Source organism: Mobula birostris, chromosome 13 (assembly GCF_030028105.1).
Source record: "Mobula birostris isolate sMobBir1 chromosome 13, sMobBir1.hap1, whole genome shotgun sequence".
Taxonomy (NCBI): domain Eukaryota; kingdom Metazoa; phylum Chordata; class Chondrichthyes; order Myliobatiformes; family Myliobatidae; genus Mobula; species Mobula birostris.
Genome location: NC_092382.1, coordinates 83507734 through 83532269, shown reverse-complemented (window position 1 = coordinate 83532269; position 24536 = coordinate 83507734). Strand labels below are relative to the sequence as shown.

Sequence of the window (24536 nt, the reverse complement as noted above, 5' to 3'; positions counted from 1 at the left end):
TTATGGTCTTACAACGCCTCACTAGTGAAGTTCTACAGTCTGTCCTGGCGGAGCACTGCCATGACATTTTCTCGTACTGGTAACGCTGCCCCTCCTATATTAACCCCTCCCGATCTGTCACGTCTTAAATAATTTGATCCCGAAGTAGGTGTAGCTTATTTGATCAAAGTGTTTGAGCTGAAACTCGCCCTGAGCCGGACAGCCCCGTTCATACACAGGGTGGAGCCCTCAACCCGGCTGGATCAAATTCACAGCCTGGGACTGGCTGAATAAAACGGAGAAGCTTCGCCCCGCTGGTTGCGTCAGAAAAATAAGGAGGAAAAGTGAGATCTACACGGAAATCCAGACAGAAACTATTTGGGAACGCGAGGGAACATTCATACAGCCTCTGTAATTCAGTCTGTGTTTGCTGCATTTGTCTTAGTCCTCTCTCCTCTCTCCCGCTGACCGACCTGTACCAGGCTGGGGAGGAGGTGTGGGACCAGAACTGCGGACTGCCTCATTAACCACGGCTCATCCGGACCTGTCTGTCTGTAATGAGCGACGGACACTCTATAACCGAATAGGGTCGGGAGCAGCAGCGCAGACTGAATTCCGGCGCAGGGTCGGCGCATTTCTCATCCGGGACCGCACTGAACTCCCTCCGGTTTCAACATCAGAGGTACTGCAAATGTTGTCTCCGATTCTGCAAATCCGTGAGCGTGTACAGCGGGGTTCGGCTTTTGTCGGGAGCGGGAGGGAATACAAGGGGAGAAGGGAGCTCTGACACCTTCAGCCAATTAATTGTTGACCAACTGCGTTAAAAGAAACTCGCGCACGGATAGTGATATCTAAAATGTCCCACGGGCCAGGGCAGGATCCCTTCTCCTATTTCTCCCTCTCCCTCTCCCCCCACCCCCCCCCCCTCTCTCTCTCTCTCTCTCTCTCACACACACACACACACACAGTAGGACCCGATGACAACTACAACAGAAGAGCTGAAGGGGACTCAGAATACCAGAGGGACCGTGACATTTTACTGTTTTACTGATCGAGACGTCGCAGTGGAGAATGCCGCTGATCGATTTATTTAATTAAATCCTAACAATGATATTTAAACTGCAAATATGGGAGTTTGAAGTAAAATTAAGTACTGGAATCTCACAAAGTCTGCTAGCAGTTGTAACAAGTAGTCATTCAGATTGTAGACATTGGGGAACTTTCTTTTCTATATCATAGGGAGATCATTTTTTTTCCGTAACAGAAATGCTTAAATACAATATTAAACGAGTTTTGTGCACAGTTGAAGTGGAATGTAGAACTAGTTTGTTTGGTTTCAGCAGAGAAGCCGCTCCCTGCTCCGAGGAATGTCTGCGTGACGGAATCCGCCCTGCGGATAGGGAGCAGTTGGCAAACAGAGAAATCGCGCTGTCAGTCTCACAGAACAGCAACACCGGCCCCTCCCCCACAGCTACTAAATATCCTTCGCTTGGTTTTCTGGTAAGAAATTGGAAGAAAAATATATCCAGACGGAGACAGAACATTCTTGGTGAATTGAGGTGAGACTAATTCAGCTTCTGATCTTTATTTCCGATCAGCACGTTATCTGTGTTTCGGATCAGTGAATAAGAAGTCATCAGATCCATTGTAACGCTCCTCTGGTGGTGGCGGTGTTAGTGATCCTGCAGTTTTCCGTCTGTACGTGTCAGATTTTCCACAGTTTATATCAAGATTAAAAACTCTTCTGCAACCAGCGGTTACAATTTCAAAGCAAGCGTGTGAAAAGCTGTTTAGCCAACACGAGTTCCGTTTCCAAAACTTGTCATTTCAAATGAATTTATGTTGTATTCTCTTTGAAACTGTTTATTGTAGCTGTATCGAGCTGATCTAATCAATGCCATGTAGAAGCAAAGTCTTTGATTCTGTTCAAGGCTTCGATACATGGAGGAATATGTTCAAACAGTAGAGTAGCAGACGGAATTAGGAGTCCTCGTGCAGGACTCCCAAAACATTAATTTCCAGGTCGAGTAAAGAAGGGAAATGCAATGTTGGCATTTATTTCAGGGGGAATAGAATATAAAAGCAAGGAGTTAAAACTGAGCCCTTATAAGACACTAGGCTGGCCGCACTTGGAGTAATGTCAACAGTTTTGGGCCGAATATATTAGAAAGGATGTTTTGTCATTGGAGAGGGTTGACGAGGATGATTCCTGCAATGGCGCTGTTAACATTTAAGCAGCGTTTGGCAGCTATGCACTTGTAGTCACTGGAGTTTATAGCAACGCGTGGAGAATCTTATTGAAACCCACCAAATGTTGAAAGGACTAGACAGGGTGGATGTCTCTTATGGTGGGGTATCCAGAACTAGCAGGCACACCCGCAAAATTGAGGAGTGACTTTTTAGAGCAGAGGTAAGGATGATTTTTATTGAGCCAGAGAGTAGCGAGTCTACTGCGGTGGAGGCCAAGTACGTGGATATATTCTGTACCGGTCCCACCTTTCCTGGAAGAGAGCCCAATGATCGAATCATCTTATGCCCTCCCTCCCACACGAACTCCTTTGCCATGTATTAAACTGTATAATCTTCCTACTCCTGGCCTCACTGTCACGTGGCACGGGTAGAAATCCCGAAGTCACAACCCTGGAGCTCCTGACCTTTAACTTAAGCAACGAACTCCTCACTTGAGAAAATGGCTTATCACCATTGCATAGGAAACCACAACACAGACGCTGTCCCTGTCTGACTTACTCACATCCGCGTACCCTCCGGGCTCACGCTCTTCCTGAACAGCCCTCTTTCTTCAGTCAGTATCTGCAAGATCATAAAATAAACAACTGAAATGATCTGCTAAAGAGTTCCAGTACTGGTGACTATGTTTTCCCAGTTTAAACACTCTCTTCTTATTCCCTACCTGTTAAAAGGGGGACGTTGATGGCGGAAGCGGAGATAAATGCAAGACACAAACAATGAAGTAACAGGACTAGGTTAATCGAGATAGCAAGGTGAGTCAGGAAGAAACGACGCTGGACATTGACACAGGCGCTGGACGAGACTAGGATTCGGGCCCTGGGCTAGGACGTGGACTAGAAACATGGGACCCGGATGGGAAAATAAGGACGAGGAGCCTGGCATAGGAACACGGAACTCCGAAACCAGAGCATGGACAAGGACATGGAATCTGGGTCTTGACTCAGAACCGGAACCCGGGTCCAGGCTAGGACTCGGGACTAGGATCTTGGAAATGACAGGACGTGGCTACAGGACAGGACGTGGTACTCCAGCACAGGACGAGTTACCACAGCAGCGGGCTGGGCGAGGAACTCCTGGGTGGGGCGAGGAAGCGGAACTAGATGAGGACACGAACCTCAGATTTGGACAGGGTTGGAACACGACGTCTGGAATTGATCTTGGAACACAGGAACACAGAGCCTTAGTCTTAAACTGAACGCTCAGAGCCTTGGATGTGGACTGGACACTCAGAGCCTTGGATGTGTACTGGACGAGGTATTTTTGGGCAGGCCGAGGTACTCCAGGGAAGGACGTGGATCTTGGACTAGGTTTGGCTCGGTTCTTGGATTCGGCTTGTTGGGTGCAGAGCCGGGACTCCTCCTTGGAGCGCAAGGCCGGGACTCTTTCTAGGACGTAGGGCCGGGATGCTTTCTAGGACACGAGGCCAGGATGACTACCGAGGCCACTTGCCCAGGGAACTGCCAAGGTACTCCTGGACTGGACGAGGGACTCCTGGACTGGACGAGAACACAAAGCCTTGACTTGGACAGGACTGGAACATGGCACCTGGGACGTGGAACACAGGAACACAGAACACAGAGCCGGGACCCCTCCTTGGAAACAGGACTTAGGGCCAGGGCCTTACACAGTGTCAGGATCCCTCCTTAGGAACAGGACCTAGGGCTAGGACTCTTCTTTGACATGGACACTGAAAACGGGGACACAAAGAGATAGTTCCAAACTCAACGGTAGATAGTTTCTTATCTTGGCGTGGCAAGGCTCCTGTCTCACTCCGGCAGTTGAACTTGACAGGCATGCAGGCGAGGCTGCAGAAGGAAGAGGAAGGGAACAGTCCAGCAGGGAAACTTGGTTTGAGAGGTATTTATGTGCCAGCCCAAAACGGGAATCAGGTGCCTCAATTAAGGCACCCAAAGGAACAAGAGAACACAGGGAAACCCAGAATAAGGAATCGAAAGACCGGACCGTGAACCGGAATGCAGACTTCTTGGACCGGACCATGACACTACCCTGCTCACGTTCACTTTGCCAACTCCAGATATTCCGCCAGATCCGAACCCACTGTGAGGACATTTACATCTCACAGGACGCTGTTCAAATCCCTGTCCCACTCTAATGCAGAGGTCACTTATACCCCACCCCACTTCCTAATCTGCAGTCGCAGCCCATGACGGTTACAGCTGTTTCGAGACCTGAGATTCTGGGGCTCTGTAACAAACACAATGTTAATAACAAGATGCGACAGTAATTAAGGTGAAAAGTGAATTGTTGGTTCCTGAAAGGACACATATCCCGTCTGATCCAATGGACTAGATCCTCCCTAGTTTACAACTTAATTTTCCCTAGGTGATGGAACTACCAATCAACTCACATTCTCCCCACCAAAGTCTACAGTCCCACGCCCTTCCCCCAACTTACCTAACACCCAGAAATCCACCCATAACTTCTACCCACACACAGGCAGATCCCCTTCACCCCAAACCACCACCCAGCTCTGGGAACCGCAAGTAACCGATCCCACAGCTCGGGCTCCGTTGCAAAGCTAAAACCGGCCTCTGAACCGGAGAGGCCGGAGCCTAGAGCCTAGAGCCGGTAAATTTGCTGTTGACACAAAGGTTGGGGATGTTGTGGATAGTGTGGAGGGCTATCAGAGGTTACAGTGGGTCATCGATAGGTTGCAAAACTGGGCTGAGAAGTGGCAGATGGCGTTCAACCCAGAGAAGTGTGAGGTACTTCATTTTGGTAGGTGAAATATGATGGCAGAATATAGTATTAATGGTAAGACTCTTGGCAGTGTGGAAGTTCAGAGAGATTTATCTAATAAGACCCCGGACTGGTCCATTCTTGCCCCCCCGCCCAACACCACACCTATCCTCAATTTGTCTGGACCATTGACCCCATCTCCAGCTCAACAGTCTGTCGGTGTTTGCCCCCAATGTGGTGAATCCCTCTGCTCGCCACCACCGTGGGCTCAGACATTTCCACAAATGAGCCCCTCCTGTTCCCACCGTGAGAAACATCCTGTCCGCTCCCTCTCACATCACCGTTATCCTTTCAATAAAATCCACCCCACCCCCCTCTGCTGGGAATCCTCCCTCCCCGGGAAACTGGCATCAATCCAACGGGCGGAGCGGTCTCCTCCTACCTCTCAGCTATACATCATTCTCCGGCCACAGAGACTCATCACAAACGCCCCTAATTTCTCTCAGGGGAAATTGAAATAAATCAAATACCGTGACATTTGCTCTGTGTTTTGTTCCGCTTTAAGGGGGATTTTGGAGCCGAAGCGGGAGACATCGTCAGTGGTGGTAACGCCCTCTCGACTGGCCCACCTCCGCTATTAGGGGTAAAGAAGTGATTGACTTCTATTTGCATCACTGGGAATAACGTAGCTCGTAAATACTCTGTTGACAGCGGCGGAGGGACTGAGCTAAATTGAGTACAGTAGTACAAACCGTTAAACCCGTCTGAGCGCGGGCCGGGCAGCGCGTTTATGACGTAAAATACCGGACTAGTGACGTCAAATCCCGATGTGCGTCCGGGCCTCCACGTCCTCATCCAGGTCATTTATAAATATCACGAAGAGCTGGGACCCAGAACAGATTGATGAGGCACACCACTGGTCACGGACCTCCATGCAGAATATGACACGTTTGCAACCACTCTTTGCCTTCTGTGGGAAAGCTAGTTCTGAATCCACAAAACAATATCCTCTTGGATTCCATGCCTCCTTACTTTCTCAATAAGACTTGCATGGGGTACCTTATCTGATGCCTTGCTGAAATCCATTTACACTATATCTACTTCTCTACCTTCATCAATGTGTTTAGTCACATCCTCAAAAAAAAAAATCAATCAGGCCCTAAGGCACGACCTGCCTTTCACAAAACCATGCTGACTATTCCTAATCATATTATGCCTTTCCAAATGTTCTAAGTCCTACTTCTCAGGATCGGTTCCATCAACTTACCAACTACTGGAGTAAGACTCACTGGTTTGTAATTTCCTGGGCTATCTAATATTCAATGACAGGACCGGCTGGAGGGGCCGAGTGGCCTGCTCCTGTTCCTGTTATCTGTGTGTTTAAAGAAGAGGAATAACGGGCCCCTTCTTCGGCCTGCAGGATTTCCCAGCGGGTGTTGTAACCATCGGTGTTTGAGGCCAATTGTTCCCAAACGGTCATCAATTTAGCTGAGAGGGCAAATTCAACATATCCAAGTCTGTTATCGACAAATAATGTAGAATTATGTATCGTTAATGACACAAAACCGATATTTTAATATTGTTGCTGACAGAGAATTTTATAATTGATGTTCCATGTGTTATCTGAATGCACGTGTCTGTGATGCTGCTGCAAGTCAGTGTTTCTCTGTACCTGTACCTTCCCGTACTTGTGCACTTGGCAATAAATTCAACAGGACCTGAGAAAACGTGGATACATAGAAACATAGAAAAGCATACAGCACAATACAGGCCCTTCGGCCCGCAAAGCTGTGCCAATCATGTTCCTATCTTAGAAGTACCTAGACTTTACACATAGCCCTCTATTTTCCTCAGCTCCATGCAGCCATCCAGGAGTCTCTTAAAGGACCCTATCGTTTCCGCCTCCACCACCGCCGCCGGCAGCCCATTCCACACATCTCAGTGAGATCTGAGTAGTGATGATCATCTTGGGACCTCGGTAGTTTGAAAAAAATGCAAGACCCTTTGGATTGTCGATGAGCACGGGGATCTTGGAGCCCCAGTTCATTGTTCCCTGGAAGTGACTACACATATTGACTTTATTATTTACTACGCATGCTTAATTTTATTATTCGAGGCATTGAGTTCAGAAGTCAGGAAGTTGTGTTGCAAATTTATAAAATTCTAGTTAGACCACATCTGGAGTATATCATACAGTTCTGGTCGACCCATTCTGGGAAGCATTTTGAGGCTTTGGAGAGGGTGCAGAAGAGGTTTACCAGGATATTGCCTGGATTAGATGACATGTTCCTATCTCTCAACATTAGCAGAGATAGGAACAGACAAGTTAGAAAAGCGTTTAAGTGGAGTACGGGGAGTATGGGTATAGCATGAGGTGGAGGATAAATCCTGGCTGAGGGATTGGAGCAGGGGGCAGGGTTTCAGATTTCTGGATCATTGGGACCTCTTTTGGGGCAGCTGTGACCTGTACAAAAAGAATGGGTTGCACTTTAATTCCAGTGGTCCAATATCCTGGAGGGGAGGTTTGCTAAGGATACTGAGGAGAGTTTAAACTAGAATTGTTGGGGGGGGGGGCGAGACCGAACTGAAGAGACTGGGGAAGAGGCGGTTGGCTCACAAATGGAGAAAGCTTGGAGACAGTGTGTGAGGGAGGATAGGCAGGTGATAGAGAAGGGACGTGCTCAGACCGATGTTTTGAGATGTATCTATTTTAACGCAAGGAGAATTGTGAACAAAACGGATGAGCTTAGCGCGTGGATCAGTACTTGGAAATATGACGTGGTGACCATTACAGAGACTTGGATGGCTCAGGGACAGGAATGGTTACTTCAAGTGCCGGGTTTTAGATGTTTCAGAAAGGACAGGGAAGGAGGCAAAAGAGGTGGGGACGTGGGACTGTTGATTGGAGATAGTGTCACGGCTGCAGAAAAGGTGGAGAAGTTGGTAAAAGAGGGATTGTCTACGGAGTCTCTGTTGGTGGAGGTTAGGAACAGGAAGAGGTCAATAACTTGACTGGGTGTTTTTAATAAACCGCCCAATAGTAACAGGGATATCGAGGAGCAGATAGGGAAGCAGATCTTGGAAACGTGTAATAATAACAGAGTTGTCGTGATGGGAGAGTATAATTTTCCAAATACCCATTGGCATCTCCCTAGAGCAAGGGGTTTAGATGGGGTAGAGTTTGTTAGGTGTATCCAGGAAGGTTTCGTGACACAATATGTAGAAAAGCCTACAAGAGGAGAGACTGTACTTGATTTGGTATTGGGAAATGAACCTGGTCAGGTGTCAGATCTCTCAGTGGGACAGCATTTTGGAGATAGTGATCATAATTCTATCTCCTTTACAATAGCATTGGAGAGAGATAGGAACAGACAAGTTATAAAGGCGTTTAATTGGAGTAAGGAGAATTGTGAGGCTATCAGGCAGGAAATTGGAAGCTTAAATTGGGAACAGATGTTCTCAGGGAAAAGTGCTGAAGAAATGTGGCAAATGTTCAGGGGATACAGTAGTTGTGTGGAATTCTGCACAGGTACGCTCCAATGAGACAGGGAAGTTATGTTAGGGTACAGGAACCGTGGTGTACAAAGGCTGTAATAAATCTAGTCAAGAAGAAAAGAAAAGCTGACAAAAGGTTCAGAGACCTATGTACTGTTAGGGATCTAGAAGATTATAAGGCTAACAGGAAGGAGCTTAAGAAGGAAATTAGAGAGCCAGAAGGGGCCATGAGAAGGCCTTGGTGGGCAGGATTAAAGAAAACTGAAAGGCATTCTACAAGTATGTGAAGAGCAAGAGGACAAGACATGAAAGAATAGGACCTATCAACTGTGACAGTGGGAAAGTATGTATGGAACCGGAAGAAATAGCAAAGGTACTTTATGAATACCTTCAGTATTCACTATGGAAAAGGATCTTTGTGATTGTAGTGATGACTTGCAGCAGACTGAAAAACTTGAGCATGTAGATATTAAGAAGGAAGATGTGTTGGAGCTTTTGGTAAGCATCAATAGACAATAGGTGCAGGAGTAGGCCATTCGGCCCTTCGAGCCAGCACCGCTATTCATTGTGATCATGGCTGATCATCCACAATCAGTACCCAGCCCCTGCCTTCTTGCCAAATCCCTTGACTCCACTATCATTAACAGCTCCATCTAACTCTTTCTTGAAAGCATCCAGAGAATTGGCCTCCACTGCTTTCTGAGGCAGAGCATTCCACAGATCCACAGATCTCTGGGTGAAAAAAAAGTTTTCCTCAACTCCGTTCTAAATTGTCTACTCCTTATTCTCAAACTGTGCCATTTGGTTCTGGACTCCCGCAACATCGGGAACATGCTTCCTGCCTCCAGCGTGTCCAAATCCCTTAATAATCTTACATGTTTCAATCAGATCCCCTCTTATCCTTCTACATTCCAGTGTATACAAGCCCAGTCGATCCAATCTTTCAACATATGAAAGTCCCGCCATCCAGGGAATTACACTTGATAACCTACGCTGCAGTCCCTCAGTAACAAGAATGTCCTTCCACAAATTCGGAGACCGAAACTGTACACAGTACTCCAGGTGTGGTCTCACCAGGGCGCTGTACAACAACAAGAGGATCTCTTCGCTCCTACACAACTCCCCTCGTTATGAAGGCCAAGATGCCATTAGCTTTTTTCACAGTAAGCTGTATCTGCATGCTTACTTTCAGTGACTGATGAACAAGGACACTTAGATCTCGTTATGCTTCCCCTTTTTCTAACTTGACACCATTCAGATAGTAATCTGCCTTCCTGTTCTTGCCACCAAAGTGGATAACCTCACATTTATCCATATTAAACTGCATCTGCCTTACATCTGCCCACTCACTTAACCTATCATAACCTCCCCCTCACATTCCACACTGCCACCCAGATTTGTGTTATTTGCAAATTTGCTAATGTTACTTTTAATCCCTTCATCTAAATCATTAATATATATTGTAAATAGCTGCGGTCCCAGCACCAAGACTTGCAGTACCCCACTAGTCACCGCCTGCCATTCTGAAAGGGACCTGTTAATCCCTACTCTTTGTTTCCTGTTAGCCAACCAATTTTCTATCCATGTCAGTAGTCTACACCCAAAACCATGTGATCTAATTTTGCCCACTAATCCCCTATGTGGGACCTTATCAAAGGCTTTCTGAAAGTCCAGGTACTTTACGTCCACTGGCTCTCCCGTGTCCATTTTCACAGTTACATCGTCAGAAAATTCCAGAAGATTAGTGAAGCATAATTTCCCCTTCATAAATCCCTGCCGACTCGGATCGATCCTGTTACCGCTATCCAAATGTGCATAATGCAATGAGATTACACATAAATATGGAAAAGGAGAGCTCTGGACCACGGGGTGAGATTATAAATTGGAAAAAGGTCAATTTGATGGTATCGGAAAGCATCTGACAAGTGTGGATTGGGACAGGCTGTTTTCTGGCAAAGGAGTACTTGGTAAGTGGGAGGTCTTCAGAAGTGAAATTCTGAGGGTGTCAAGTTTGTATGTGCCTGCCAAAATAAAAGTTGAAAGGTAACTGGTGCAGGGAACATTGGTTTTCAAGAGATATTGAGGCCCCGGATATTTTGTTCCTCTAAATGTGTCACAGTTGGGAACAGACCCAAATGCAAGACACAGACGTTGAAGTACAAGGAACAGCACTTGACTAGAGTAGGGACGTGACAGGATACAGGCAAGGAGCAGGGACAAGAATGCAGACTTGGGTTTGGACCCCGAGCCAGAGACTGTACAAGGACCCAGAACCTGGGTCGTGCCTCGGGCTCGGGCCCCAGAACCAGGCATGGACATGACATGACTGCAGGACTGGACGCTGGGGTCTTGAAACCTGAGGCTTGAAGACAGGCTTGGGGACTTGAGGCTTGAGGCTTGGATACAGGCTTGGGGACTTGAGGCTTGAGGCTTGGAGACAGGCTTGATGTCTTGAGGCTTGAACCTGGAGACAGGCTTAGGGTCTTGTGGCTTGAGGCTGGAGTCTTGGTCTTGAGGCTTGAGGCTGGGGTCTTGCTCTTGAGGCTAGGGTACTTCGAGGCTTGGGTATCAACTCCGAGCCAGAGACCGAGCAAGGACCCAGAACCTGGGATTTGACTCAGGCTCGGACTCCAGAACTAGGCGAAGACAAGACGAGGCTACAGGACTGGACATGGCTTGGGTGAGGAACTCCTGGGTAGGGCGAGACACAAGGACAGGTAAAGGCACATGGACAGGACTCGGATAGGACTGGACTAGGCACGCACTGGACGAGGACATTCAGGAGCATGGAGCCTTGGACTAAAAGAGATGGGAGCATGGAGCCTTGGACTAGGGGAGACGAGAGCATGGAACACAGAGCCGGGATCCCTCCTTGGGAACAGGACGAAGGGCTGGGACTCATACACATAACACTGAACACTGAAACAGATTTCCACACAAATTGGCAGCAAATAGCCGGACCCACCTAGCGAAGGCGAGGACACAGAGACAGTTGTCAACACTAAGTAGCGGCAAACGACCGGACCTACCTAGCGAAGGCGTGGACACAGAGAAACATTTCCACACAACGAAATAAAGTGCCTTATCTTGACTTAACAAGGCTCTGGTCTTGTTCCGGCGGTAATACTTAAGCGATACAGGCGGGGTCTCCAGGCTTGCTGAGCAGGCAGAGAGTCAGGCGAGTTATCCAGGCAGAGAGTCAGGTGAGGTATCCAGGCAGAGAGTCAGGCGAGGAGGAAAAGTCAAGGAGGGGAACAGAACAGTCCAGCAGGGAATTCCTGTTTTGCAGAGGTATTTATGTCTCACTCCCAAAATGAGAATCATGTGCCCACAGCAGGAACTGGGGAAAACCGGAAACCCCGGAACAAGGAACCATAGACCAGACCATGAACCGGAACACGGACTTTATGGACTGGACTATGAGAAAATGCCTCAGTCTGTTGGGTGCAACCAAGACACATTAATGACTACAATATCATAATTCTAAGCTTGAGCTCATCCGACATTTTTAGTTGTCTTCCATTGGTTCCGAAAAGCTTCCAAATGTTTTTTGCTCTTTTATTTGTCCTCTCTTTAGCTTTTATGTTGGCTTTGGCTTCTCATTTTAGCCACAGCTATGTCCTCCTGCCTTTCCAAATCTTCCACCCCTTTGGGATGTATCTATCACTCACTTCCCGCATTGTTCCCAGAAACTCCAGCCATTGCTGCTCCATTGTATTCGTACAAGTTTCCCCTTCCAATCAAGTTTTGGGCAGCTTCTCTGCAATAGAAATATGGAGAAGATCATTACAGAAATATGCCCACTCTGGAAGATCAAAATGGTAATCTATACGAGGAGGCAAGAGAGATGGGAGAGATTTTAAATATTACTTTTGCACCTGTATTTACTCAGGAGACGGTTACAGAGTCTATAGAAGTGAGGCAAAGCAGCATCAACTTCATGGACCCTGTACAGATTACAGAGGTGGAGGTGTTTGCTGTCTTAAGGCAAATTAGCGTGGATAAATCCCCAGAGCCTGACAAGTTGTTCCCTGGGACCCTGCAGAAGACAAGTGCAGAAATTTATGGAGACCAAGCACAGATATTTAAATCAAACTTAGTGACAGGCGAGGGACTGGAGGATTGGAGGATAGCCAATGTTGTTCCGTTGTTCAAGAAACGTTCTAAAAATAAACTACGAAATAGTACATCGGTGAGCTTGACATCAGTAGTTGGAAAGTTATTGGAACATATGAGCAGGAACCGGATATGTAAGTATTTGGATAGATGTGGACTGATTAAGGATAGGCAACATGTCTTTGTGCATGGTAGGTCATGTCTAACCAACTTTATAGAGGTTATCGAGGAAATTATCAGGAAAGTGGATGAAGGCAAGGCAGTTGATGTTTTCTACATGGACTTTAGCAAGGCACTTGGCAAAGTCTCATATGGAAGGTGGGTCAAGAAGGTTCAGTCATTCAGCATTCAAGATGAAATATTAAATTGGGTGAGACACTGAATTTGTGAGAAGCTAGAGTGTGGTTGCAGATGGTTGCCTCTCTGACTGGAGGCCTGTGACTAGTGATGTGACATAGGGATCAGTGCTGTATCTGTTGTTGTTTGTCATCTATGTCAGTAATCTGGTTGATAACATGGTTAACTGGATCAGCAAATTTGTGGGTGAAACCAAGAATGGGGGTTTAGCGTACTGCGAGAAGACTATCTTAACTTGCAGTGCGAACTGGACCAGCTGGAAAAATGGCTTGAGAAATGGAAAATGGAATTTAATGCTTACTAGTGCGAGTTGTTGAACTTTGGTAGGACCTACTAGTGTAGGTCTTACACAGTGATTGGTAGGGCACTGAGGAGTGTTGTTGAAGGAAGAGATCTGGGAATACAGACCTGACGAAGGGTCTCGGCCTGAAACGTCGACTCTATCTCTTCCTAGAGATGCTCCCTGGCCTGCTGCGTTACCCAGTAACTTTGATGTGTGTTGCTTGAATTTCCAGCATCTGCAAAATTCCTCATGTTTACGTCTGGGAATACAGGTCTATATTTCACTCAAAGTGGTATCACAGGTAGATAGAGATGGGAAGAAAGATTTTGGCACATTGGCCTTCATAAACCAAAGTACTAAGTACAGGAGATGGATTTATGTTGATATTGTACAAAACACTGGTGAGGCCTAATTTGTAGTATTGGGTGCAGTTTTGGTCACCAACAAACAGGAAGATGTAAAAGCAGTTGAAAGAGTTCAGAGAAAATTCACAAGGATTTTGCTTTGGTGTGGATATGGAGTGATGCACCCCAGTACAAGCCAACAACACAAAATATCAAACAATGCACAATGTGCGAGTAAATGATTGGACTCTATAGTTATTTCTTAGTGGTGGGTTAGTAGAAACAGATAAAATAAAGGCACCAAATCTGTACATTTATCAGTTTTGTGCCCAAAAGATTTTAATACGGTGGAGCTCACACCACCGGTTCCATCCACAATGACCATCCGAGCCTCCGGCCACCATCTGAAACGCCGAACCCCGATAGCCGCCGTCCTGGGATGCCAGCCGCTGTGCATACATCCGTCCTCTTTGCTCGCCTCCCGAAAAGACCGCGAACTAGCTCAGCTCACACATACAAGATAATATAACAAACACTCTATTGGTTAGTATCCCCCTTATCTGCAGTTATAACGCAAGCATTTCAGTTGCAGTGACCCATTACATCACTAGGTAACATTACAAAGAAGCTATTTCATCACAACGCTACAGAGACGCCATTTTGTCAGCCTTAATTGTTAACATTACAGTTAATAACCCTACATAAGTATTTAGATAGATGTGGACTGATTAAGTTGGCAGCATGGGCTTGTGCATGGTAGTCATGTCTAATCAAACATCGAGTCTCACGAGGATGTTATCAGGAAAGTGGAAGAAGGCAAGTCAGCGGATGTTGTCTACAAGGACTTCAGCAAGGCACTTGACAAAGTCTCATATGGGAGGTCAAGAAGGTTCAGTCACTCAGCATTCAAAATGAGATAGTAAATTGGATGAGTCAGAGGTTTTGGGAGAAGTCGATGCTTGCCTCTCTGACTGGAGACCTGTGACTAGTGGTGTACCACAGGGATCGGTGCTGGATCTGTTGCTGTTTGTCATCTATGTCAGATATCTGGATGATAACATGGTTAACTAGATCAGCACACTTGTGGATGACACCAAGATTGGGGGTGTAGTGGGCAGTGAGGATGACTATCATGGCTTGCAGTGTGATCTGGACCAGCTGGTAAAATGGCCTGAGAAATGGAAGATGGAATTTAAAGCAGACAAGTTCGAGGTTTTGCACATTGCTAGGACCTACCAGTGTAAGTCTAACTCAGTGACTGATAGGGCATGGAGGAGTGTTGTTGAAGAAAGAGATCTGGTAATACATGTCTATAATTCACTCAAAGTAGTGTCACAGTTCGATAGGGACGGCCAGAAAGATTTTGGCACATTGGCCTTCATAAACCAGAGTACTGAGTAAAGGAGATGGATGTTATGTTGACGTTGTACAAGACATTGTTGAGGCCTAATTTGGAGTATTGTGTGCAGTTTTGGTCACGAACCTACAGGAAAGATGTAAAAGAGGTTGAAAGAGTTCAGAAAGAAATTTGCAAGGATTTTGCCAGGTCTGGACTTGAGTTATAAGGAGAGATTGAACTGGACTTTATTCCTCAGACGTAAAAGATTGAGGGGAGATTTGATAGAGGTGTACCAAAATTATGAGGGTTATAGATGAGGTAAATGCAAGCTGGCTTTTACCACAGAGATTGGATGGGACTACAAACAGAGACTATGGGTTAAGAATGAAATGTGAAACGTTGAGGGGAACGTGAGGGGAAGCTTCATCACACAGACGGTCGTGCGAGTGTGGAATGAGCAGCCAGATCAAGTGGTGCATGCGAGCTCGATTTCAATGTTAAGGGTATGTATAGGTACCTGGATGGTAGGGGTCTGGGAGTGGACAGTTTAAATAGTTCAGCACAAACTAGACAGGACAAATTCTGTGACAAGAACCTGAAATAATAGAAATATTCATTCTATTTCCTTTTAACAGCTATGCGGACCAACCATTCATCTCAGCAGGAAATCTTTACATGGCTTTAATATGTGGCATTTTAAATGAACAGTATATAAAAGAAAATCGCAGCTGTAGATTAACAAAGGGTATTTGTGTGAGACTGTGTCAGTTACCGTGGGGCCAGACACCCATGCATCTTAGTGGGGACAGGGAATAATACCAATGGAGAGAGTCAAACTGAGCCAGGTCACAGATTGGAGACGGCAGAAACATAGAAAAGTATCCTACAGCACAAACAGGCCCCTCGGCCCATAAAGCTGAGCCGAACATGTTCTTACCTGAGAAATTACCTGGGGTTACCCATAGCCGTCTAATTTTCTGAGCTCCATATACCTGCCCAGGAGTCTCTTAAAATATCCGATAGCATACACCTCCACCAATATCACCGGTAGCCCATTCCACGCACTCACCACTCTGCGTTAAAAAAAAACTTACCCCTGATACCTCCTCTGCACCCATTCTCACAGAGACAGGAACAGCATCAGAGAAGTTGATGTCCATTCCAGATACCAGCACTATGTCCAGTTAGAAGATAATTTTTCTCTCCAACTTGGGTTGACCCTCGCTGTAACAGTGCGATGTCAGATCACACTTTGGCGATTAAAGTGATCGCATCTGAAATGTTATCCTTCACCCATTGACGGACTTTGTAATTTTTTTTCCAGGTTAAAAACGACAAGCAATTTGTCTACGGGAATCTCGAACACAACACACCAGTTTTGCTGTGTCTGCCCAGATATTTAAAAAGTGGAACGTTGTATTCATGCATTCGTCCTTCCTGCTCAGACTGTGAGGAGGGATTTATTTGTCGATCCTTCTTGTTTAGACTGGGAAGGGACACGCTCGGTCATCTGACCTACTGGCATACTCGTCATTTTACACAGGGTTCATCTGCTCCGACTGTGGGGACAGATTCACTTGGTCATCTCAACTGAAGGTACATCAGCGAGTTCACACTGGGACAAGGCCATTCACCTGTTCTGTGTGTGGGAAGGGATTCACTTGGTCATCCCACTTATGGACACACCAGTAAGGAGAGTCCAGTCACTCTGCTCAATTTGTGGGGCAGCTCATCTGACCTAATGGCACATCAGCGAGTTCACACTGGGGAGAGGCCACTCACCTGCTCAGACTGTGGGAAGAGATTCACTTACTCTTCCAGCCTACAGAGACACCAGTCACTTCACAATGGAATGTGGCCATTCGCCTGCTCAGGCTGTGGGAAGGGATTCACTCGATCATCTCAAATGAAGGAACATCAGAGAGTTCACACTGGGGAGAGACAGTTCACCTGCTCACACTGTGGGAAGGGATTCACTTCGTTCTTTCAGCTGAAAGCACATCAGAGACTTCACACTGGGGAGAGGGTATTCATCTGTTTGTTGTGTGGGAAGGGATTCACTCAGTTATCTAACCTAAAAGCACACAAGTCAGTTCACACCAGGGAGAGGCCTTTCACCTGTTCAGACTATGGGAAGAGATTCACTCGATCATCTCAACTGAAGGTACTTCAGAGAGTTCACACCAAGGGGAAGTTATTCACCTGCTCAGACTGTGGGAAGAGATTCACTCGATCATCTCAACTGAAGGTACATCAGAGAGTTCACACCAAGAAGTCGTTCACCTGCTCAGACTGTGGGAAGGAATTCACTCAGTCATCCCACCTACTGAAACACCAGTCAGTTCATGCTGGGGAGAAGCTGTTCACTTGTTCAGTCTGTGGGAAGAGATTCACTCACTCTTCCAGCCTACAGAGACACCAGTCAGTTCACACTGGAAAGAGGCCGTTCACCTGTTCAGACTGTGGGAAGGGATTCACTGGGTCCTTTCAGCTGAAGGCACATCAGAGAATTCACACTGGGGAGAGACCATTCATCTGTTTGTTGTGTGGGAAGGGATTCACTCGGTTATCTAACCTAAAAGCACACATGTCAGTTCACACAGGGGAGAGGCCATTTACCTGCTCAGACTGTGGGAAGGGATTCACTCGATCATCTCATCTGAAGGAACATCAGAGAATTCACACTGGGGAGAAGCCGTTCACCTGCTCAGAATGTGGGAAGGGATTTACTCAATCATCATACCTGCAGAGACACAAGCTAGTTCACAGTGGGGAGAGGCTGTTCATCTGTTCCGACTGTGGCAAAGGATTCAATCGATTATACCACTTACAGATGCACCAGCGAATTCACACAGGGGAGAGGCCGTTCAGCTGCTCAGTCTGTGGGAAGGAATTCCATCGATCATCCGACCTTCGGAGACACCAGCGAATTCACACTGGGGAGAGGCCATTCAACTGCTCAGTCTGTGGGAAAGGATTCACTTTGTCATCTCACCTACTGACACACCAGTCAGTTCACACTGGTGAGAGGCCGTTCACCTGCTCAGTCTGTGGGAAGAGATTCACTCAGTCATCCAACCTACTGAGACACCAGAGAGTTCACACTGGGGAGAAGTCATTCACTTGCTCAGACTGTGGAAAAGGTTTCATTCGGTCATCCGAACTGCTGGCACACCAGCGAGTTCACACTGGGAAGAAGCCGTTCACCTGCTCAGCCTGTGGGAAGGGATTCACTCGGTCATCCACCCTACTGGCACACCAGTCAGTTCATACTGGGGGAGGCCGATCATCTGCTCAAACCGTGGGAAGAGATTCTCAGTCAAATCAACTGAATGTGCATCAGCGAGTTGACAATGGGGGGAGGCCGTTCACCTGCTGAGAATGTGGGAAGGGATTCACTCGGACAACTAACCTACCGGGTTCACACTGGGGAGAAAATTTAAATAAGCTGCATGCTGGATATTTGTCCATCACCGTTGCTGAACGCAATTTTGAGAGTGACTGTCAGTGCTGAACTCTGCAATTATTGCTGCTGCTCACCACACCCAGTCCTGCACCCTGGTCACTGGGCATGGGAGGAGTTTCTTCTGCTGCATATTCACCTTTAATGGGACTGGAGTTTAATATTATGGATCTGAGACAAATAAATCAGTTCTATTTTAAACCATCTCAGATACTTAGTGAATTTATAACACACTTAGTGTATAGTCGACAGTCAACTCAGGCCGCCTGGACCCTGCCAGTGATTCTGTTCTACGACAGTCCTTTTAAAGCCTCCCCTGTTGTTCATCTCTCGCTCTCCCTGTGGTGATGGGTTCCAAACAGTCACTACTCTGTGGGTGAAGAGGTATCCCTCGAATTTACTGCAGACAGAAGAAGACGAGCTGACCACAGTTCTGTCTGACATGTTCTTTGCTCCTCAAATCTCTGAGCTGAGGAAGAATGACATTGGTAGTTAAACTCTTTATTCAGGGTTCATTTCCACATTATTGATCATTTCCCCTGCTTCTAAATGGCTGTAAGAAAACATCACTATCCTCTGAAGACTGAAAGCAGAATGGGAAACCATTAGTTGGATGTTCAACGGAGCTGGGTCAGAAACCACAGGCGGGTCCTCACAGGGCAGAGTTTGGGGCTCTGGACGGTGGTCAGGGTAAAAACGTATGATGAGGAGAAGGGAATCAGCGGCAGGGCGTGACAACGGATGACAGAGTAGCAACATTCGGTTGCTGATTCACAGAGAAAAGAATTCGGTTGCCTGACAGATGAGAAACAAACAATGCCTGTTGTGTTGGGAATAGGTATATCTGTTGAGGGAGCTGTTCCTGCTTGTTTATCCTGTAATATTATATCCGGATGGTTATTATGGATTGTCCTATTAGTAGTAATGTATTTTTATATAGGCATCCATTAGTCTCATGTGACTATGGATGTGCGCCTTGGAAAGTTTCCAGGACGCAGACATGGGCAAGGTTGTATGGTAGACCAGCGGTTGCCCATGGTGCAAGTCTCCTGTCTCCACGCCACCGATGTTGTTCAAAGGAGGGGCATTAGGACCCATACAGCTTGGCACCAGTGTTGTCGCAGAGCAATATGTGTTTAAGTGCCTTGCTCAAGGTCACATACGCTGCCTCAGCCAAGGATCGAGCTAGCGACCTTCAAATCACTAGACGAACGCCTTAACCATTTGGTGACGTGCCAACATATTTTTCTAATTTTTCTAATGTATTGATTATCATATAATTTGTAAGATCTTGACTAAAACTGGATCAGGCTTAAATTTATGCTGTCTTTATGAAGTTACGGTGGTCATTCATGAGTTGGTATTTTAAAACAAGATTTTGGTGTATGATATTTGCCAATTGAGTAATCCTCTTTCAAGTATCACTAGATTTGGGAATGTTTATGGTGAACTAGAAATTTGCAAATGCCACTCCATTCTTTAAGAGAGGAGAGCAGCATAAGAAAGGAAATTATAGGACAGTTAGTCTGACCTCAGTAGGTGGGAAGATGTTGGAGTCCATTAACGATGAGGTTTCAGGGTACTTGGAGTGCATGATAAAGTACGGCCAAAGTTGGCATGGTTTTCCTCAGGAGAAATCTTGCCTGACAAATCTATTGGAATTCTTTGATGAAATAACAGGCGGAATAGACAAAGGAGAGGCAGTGGATGCTGTTCGTTTGGACTTTCAGATGGTTATTAACAAGGCGCTCAAGAGCACAGCTCATGGTATTTTATGTCTCTGTGCCTGTTCCCGCTGGAGAGTAGAATGATGTGGGGGGGGGGGGGATGTGGTGGGGAGGGGAATTTCCGAAAACTGAAAACCAGAGACAGAGTGGATGTGGAGAGGATGTTTCCCACAGTGCAGAGCCCAGGACCGGAGGCACACCATCAGACTACAGGGAAATCAATTTAGAAGAGAGATGAGGAGGAAATCTTATGATACTATGTTTATTCAACACGTCCGTGTCTGATCTATGCTTTAGTGCCCAGCCCCTCTATCTCCACGTCAAATGTATCCATCCATCCGCCTTCACGCCCTCGGGGCAGCGAACCTAAAAACAAATGTACACTCAGTTAGACAGATAGATAAACACTTCACTGATCCTAAATTAATTTACATGGAAGATTTAGAATTCCAGAAATTTCCATACGACTCTACAGTATTTAAAATAAGTTGCCTTTTACAATCCGTGTCCGTTTCTCTCTCACTGATCGACGGAGATATCAAAGAGCCCGTCCCTTACCCTCGTTTATCTTCCCGCCAAAATCCCTGGTTTCTATCCCAGTTTACCTCCCCATATATTGTCCCTCCCCTATTCCCTCCAATCTCTCTCCTCGGTCATTCTCTCCCACGCCTCTTTCTTCCCCCTCACTCGCTCCCGTTTATTTCTCACCTAAGTCCATCTCATTTCCCGCCATTTTTTCCTCTCAAGCAACAAACATAAAAGTTGCTGATGAACGCAGCAGGTCAGGCAGCATCCACAGGAAGAGGCACAGTCGACGCTTCGGGCCGAGACCCTTCGTCAGGACCCTTTTCTCCTCTCACTGGTTGTCGCCCCCGTCTCGCTCCCCTCTGTTTCAGGCCTCCGCTGCTTACCTCCCATCTCTCCGCAGTCTGTCTCGCTAAAACTCCAACAGCCTCTTCTTGCTCTCTCTAACTCAGTTTCTCTCTCCCTCTCTTTCACTACCACCACTCAGCCTGTTCTCTCTGTCTCTTTCTCCCTCCCCTCTCCTTCCTCCTTCTCCCTCCCTCCTCCTGCCCTCTCCCACTTCTCCTTCTCTCCTGATCCATCTTCCTCTACCTCTGTCTCTTTCTCTCCCTTCTCTGCTTCATCCGACTCCAAATGCCAGTAAGATCAGATGTCCAAACAAAACAAGGCTACTTATCTTGCGGATGTCATCATCGCACATTGAAAGGGACGGGGTGCTGTCCTGGAATGAACACGGACGGAGATTCAGTGTCGGCGTGGGGGGTGTGGTTTCTAGACAGAAACAGGAGAAGGGAAGTGAGAGTGAGAGAAAGTTGGAGTGACTGGATTAAGAGAGGGAGGTGAGGTAGTGGGAAGGGATGTATTAGGATAAGAGTGGAGAGGAGGAGAGGAGGAAAGGGAGAGAAAGAGGAGGAAGAAATAGAGTGGAAATTGATGTCATGGTCCGGTCCACGAAGTCCACATTCCCATTCACAGTCTGGTCCGTCGATTCCTTATTCCGGGTTTTCCTGTTTTCCCTTGTTCCATTGGGTGCCTTAATTGAGGTAACTGATTCTCGTTTTGGAGTGGCACATGAATACCTCTCAAACCAAGGATTCCCTACTGGACTCTTCCCTTCCCCTTCTGCATGAAGCCTCGCCTGATCCCCGTCAAGTTCAGCCGCCGGAGTGAGACAGGAACCTCACCACGCCAAGATAAGGAACTATCTACCATTGAGTTTGGAACTATCTCTTTGTGTCCCCGTGTTTAGTGTCCGTGTCAAAGATTAGTCCCGGTCCTAGGTCCTGTTCCCAAGGAAGGGTCCTGACTCTATGTAATGCCCCGGACCTAAGTCCTTTTCCCAAGGAGGGGTCTTTGTTCTGTGTTCTTGTGTTCCAAGTTCCAGGCACCGCCTTCCAGTCCTGTCCAAGTCAAGGCTTCGTGTTCTCACCCAGCCCGGTGCTGGAGATTCCTCGTCTGTGCTGGATAGTCCCCATCCGAATCCTCGACAGTTTACCTCAGCAGTCATCCCGGCCCTGCGTTCTAGAAAGGGTCCTGGCCCTGCGCCCCAAGGAGGAGTCCCTGATCCGTACCCTAGATCCTAACCAAGCCGAGTCCAAGAGCCGAGCCAAGCCTAGTCCAAGAACGTCGTCCTGTCCAAGTCAAGGCTTTGTGTTCTCGTCCTGTGCAGGAGTTCCACGTTCAGTCCTGTAACCATGTCTGATCCTCGCCTAGATCTGGGTTGCAATCCCGAGTCAAGCCGCAAATTCCGGGTCACTGTCCAGTCTTTTGCTCGGAATCCTAGCCCAGGCTCTTAGTTCCAAGTTCATTGTCCAGTTCCCGCTTTCCTAGTCTTAGTCCTAGCCCAGTCTCGGTGTCCTTGTCTCATCCAGGGCCTGTGTCCATGTCCAGTGACGTATCTTCCTGACTCCCCTTGCTTTCTTGATAAACCTTGTCCTGTTCTTAGTACTTCAGTGTCTGTGTCTTGCATTTGGGTCCGTTCCCAATGCCTCCATTATGAGAGTTGAGGAGCGAGGAGGGTGAAGAGTGGGGAGAAATGGAGTGACAGATAAAGTGAGTCCACTATGGAGAGAGGAGGGAGCAAGATGTTGAGGAAGTTGCACACACTCACAGTGTTGAGGGAGGTCCATTCCCTCTGTCCCACTCACAGTAACTCTTCTAAGGATGTATTTGCATCAACGAAAACAGGATTCAACACGTTGTGACCGTATACTATTCCGAGCTGAAAAGAATGTTCAACCCAGAAAGATGAAGAAATTATCACAATAGAACAGTTATTCTCTCTAGGGGCGGTTACTTAGTCTTAGGTTCTCAGTCATACTTTATTAATCCCGGGGGAAATTGGTTTTCGTTATAATTGCTCCATAAATAATAAATAGTAATAGAACCATAAATAGTTAAATAGTAATATGTAAATTATGCCAGTAAATTATGAAATAAGTCCAGGACCAGCCTATTGGCTCAGGATGTCTGACCCTCCAAGGGAGGAGTTGTAAAGTTTGATGGCCACAGGCAGGTATGACTTCCTATGACGCTCTGTGCTGCATCTCAGAGGAATGAGTCTCTGGCTGAATGTACTCCTGTGCCCACCCAGTACATTATGTAGTGGATGGGAGACATTGTCCAAGATGGTATGCAACTTAGACAGCATCCTCTTTTGAGACACCACCGTGAGAGAGTCCAGTTCCATCCCCACACCATCACTGGCCTTACGAGTCCTAAAATGGCCTTAGGAGCAAATGACACTCACCAGGGGGCGGTCAGGATTCTTGGTGGGGCGGTAACTTGAGGCACCAGACCTGACCGACCGTTAGTAGAGCAGGCACTTCCAGAAAAGGGTGTGGCACTGAAACACAGGAAGAACCATAGCTCTGCAGGCTTTGTGCATTCGTCATCACATCGCGTCTGACACTCGGCAATCTCGTCTGACCATACCAACGTAACAGACGTTGCTGGGGATGCATAAATGAGCAACCAGGGTGCTCGGCATTTCAGCCTGACTCGCGGCACTAAAAGGGCTAAAATAGGTTGGGAAACTCTGCTGTAGAAGAAAGAGTTAACCACTGGATCAGCATAATTGTCCATGGATGGGATCCCCAGGATCTGAACAGAGAGGTGTCAACATAAAGCGTCTGACGCCAGGCTAAAGGTTCGAAATCTCTTCCTAGATACTGAGAGGTTCTTTGTGTTAATACAGGACCAGGTGGTTGACACAAAAATAACAGAAATGCACATTAAAAGAGTAACAAATTCAATACGAAGTGTTATGCCTCTCTCAGGCTCTAAAGCAGAATATGCAATTTGAATGCTTACACAGGCGCCATCAAGTGGAAATAATCATTCACCAAAATCTTGCTTTAAGATACAATCATGAAAGATACTACAGATTACTATAAATACAAATCTGATCCAGTTTTAGAGTCGGAGTCAAACAATTATATTACGACCGATCGGTTACTAGAGATAGGACGATACAAGATTCACGTCCGGATATATTATCACAGGATAAACATGCAAATTACATTTACTGACTAGATATGGGCATTCCGACACACACAACACGCAGAAGCCAAAAAGTGAAAAACACCTGAAATATACTGACGTGGAAGAGGAAAATAAAAGTCTGCGATACATGAACAGGGTATACATTGTCCCAATTGTAATATATACGGCTGCTATCATCCCAAAGTGACTACACGATAACATTAAACAATTAAACCTGCAGGGCAATAATGAAGATCACTGCAATAGTCCAAAAAAATTCGTCGTAGTTCAGAAATCAGTTCTTTGCCCATGTCTGTTCCTCAAGTTTTACCGGTTCTACCTGAGAAAAAAGAAAGTAATATTAAACATGCGATTGTACTGCGCTGAATACAGGAGAGATTCATCGTGCAGTTTGCTCGGAAGGAAATTTTTGATAAATCAGAAAGCGAAGTGACATTTGTCCTTGAAGCAGAGT

The 24536-nt window shown here is 46.6% G+C and overlaps 1 protein-coding gene across 2 annotated transcripts; it reads left to right on the top strand.

Moving 5' to 3' along the window:
* The first annotated feature begins 319 nt into the window (after positions 1 to 319).
* LOC140207069 (uncharacterized) lies at positions 320 to 19070 on the top strand. 2 transcript variants are annotated; one of them, XM_072275389.1, is made up of 3 exons: positions 320 to 661; positions 1323 to 1538; positions 16188 to 19070. In XM_072275389.1, exon 3 carries the CDS (start codon positions 16605 to 16607, stop codon positions 18240 to 18242), a length of 1638 nt encoding a protein of 545 aa, XP_072131490.1. In that variant the 5' UTR covers positions 320 to 661; positions 1323 to 1538; positions 16188 to 16604; the 3' UTR covers positions 18243 to 19070. The 2 variants fall into 2 exon arrangements, with proteins under 2 accessions (XP_072131490.1, XP_072131489.1); XM_072275388.1 differs by having other exon boundaries at positions 1320 to 1538.
* The last annotated feature ends 5466 nt before the right edge of the window (positions 19071 to 24536 follow it).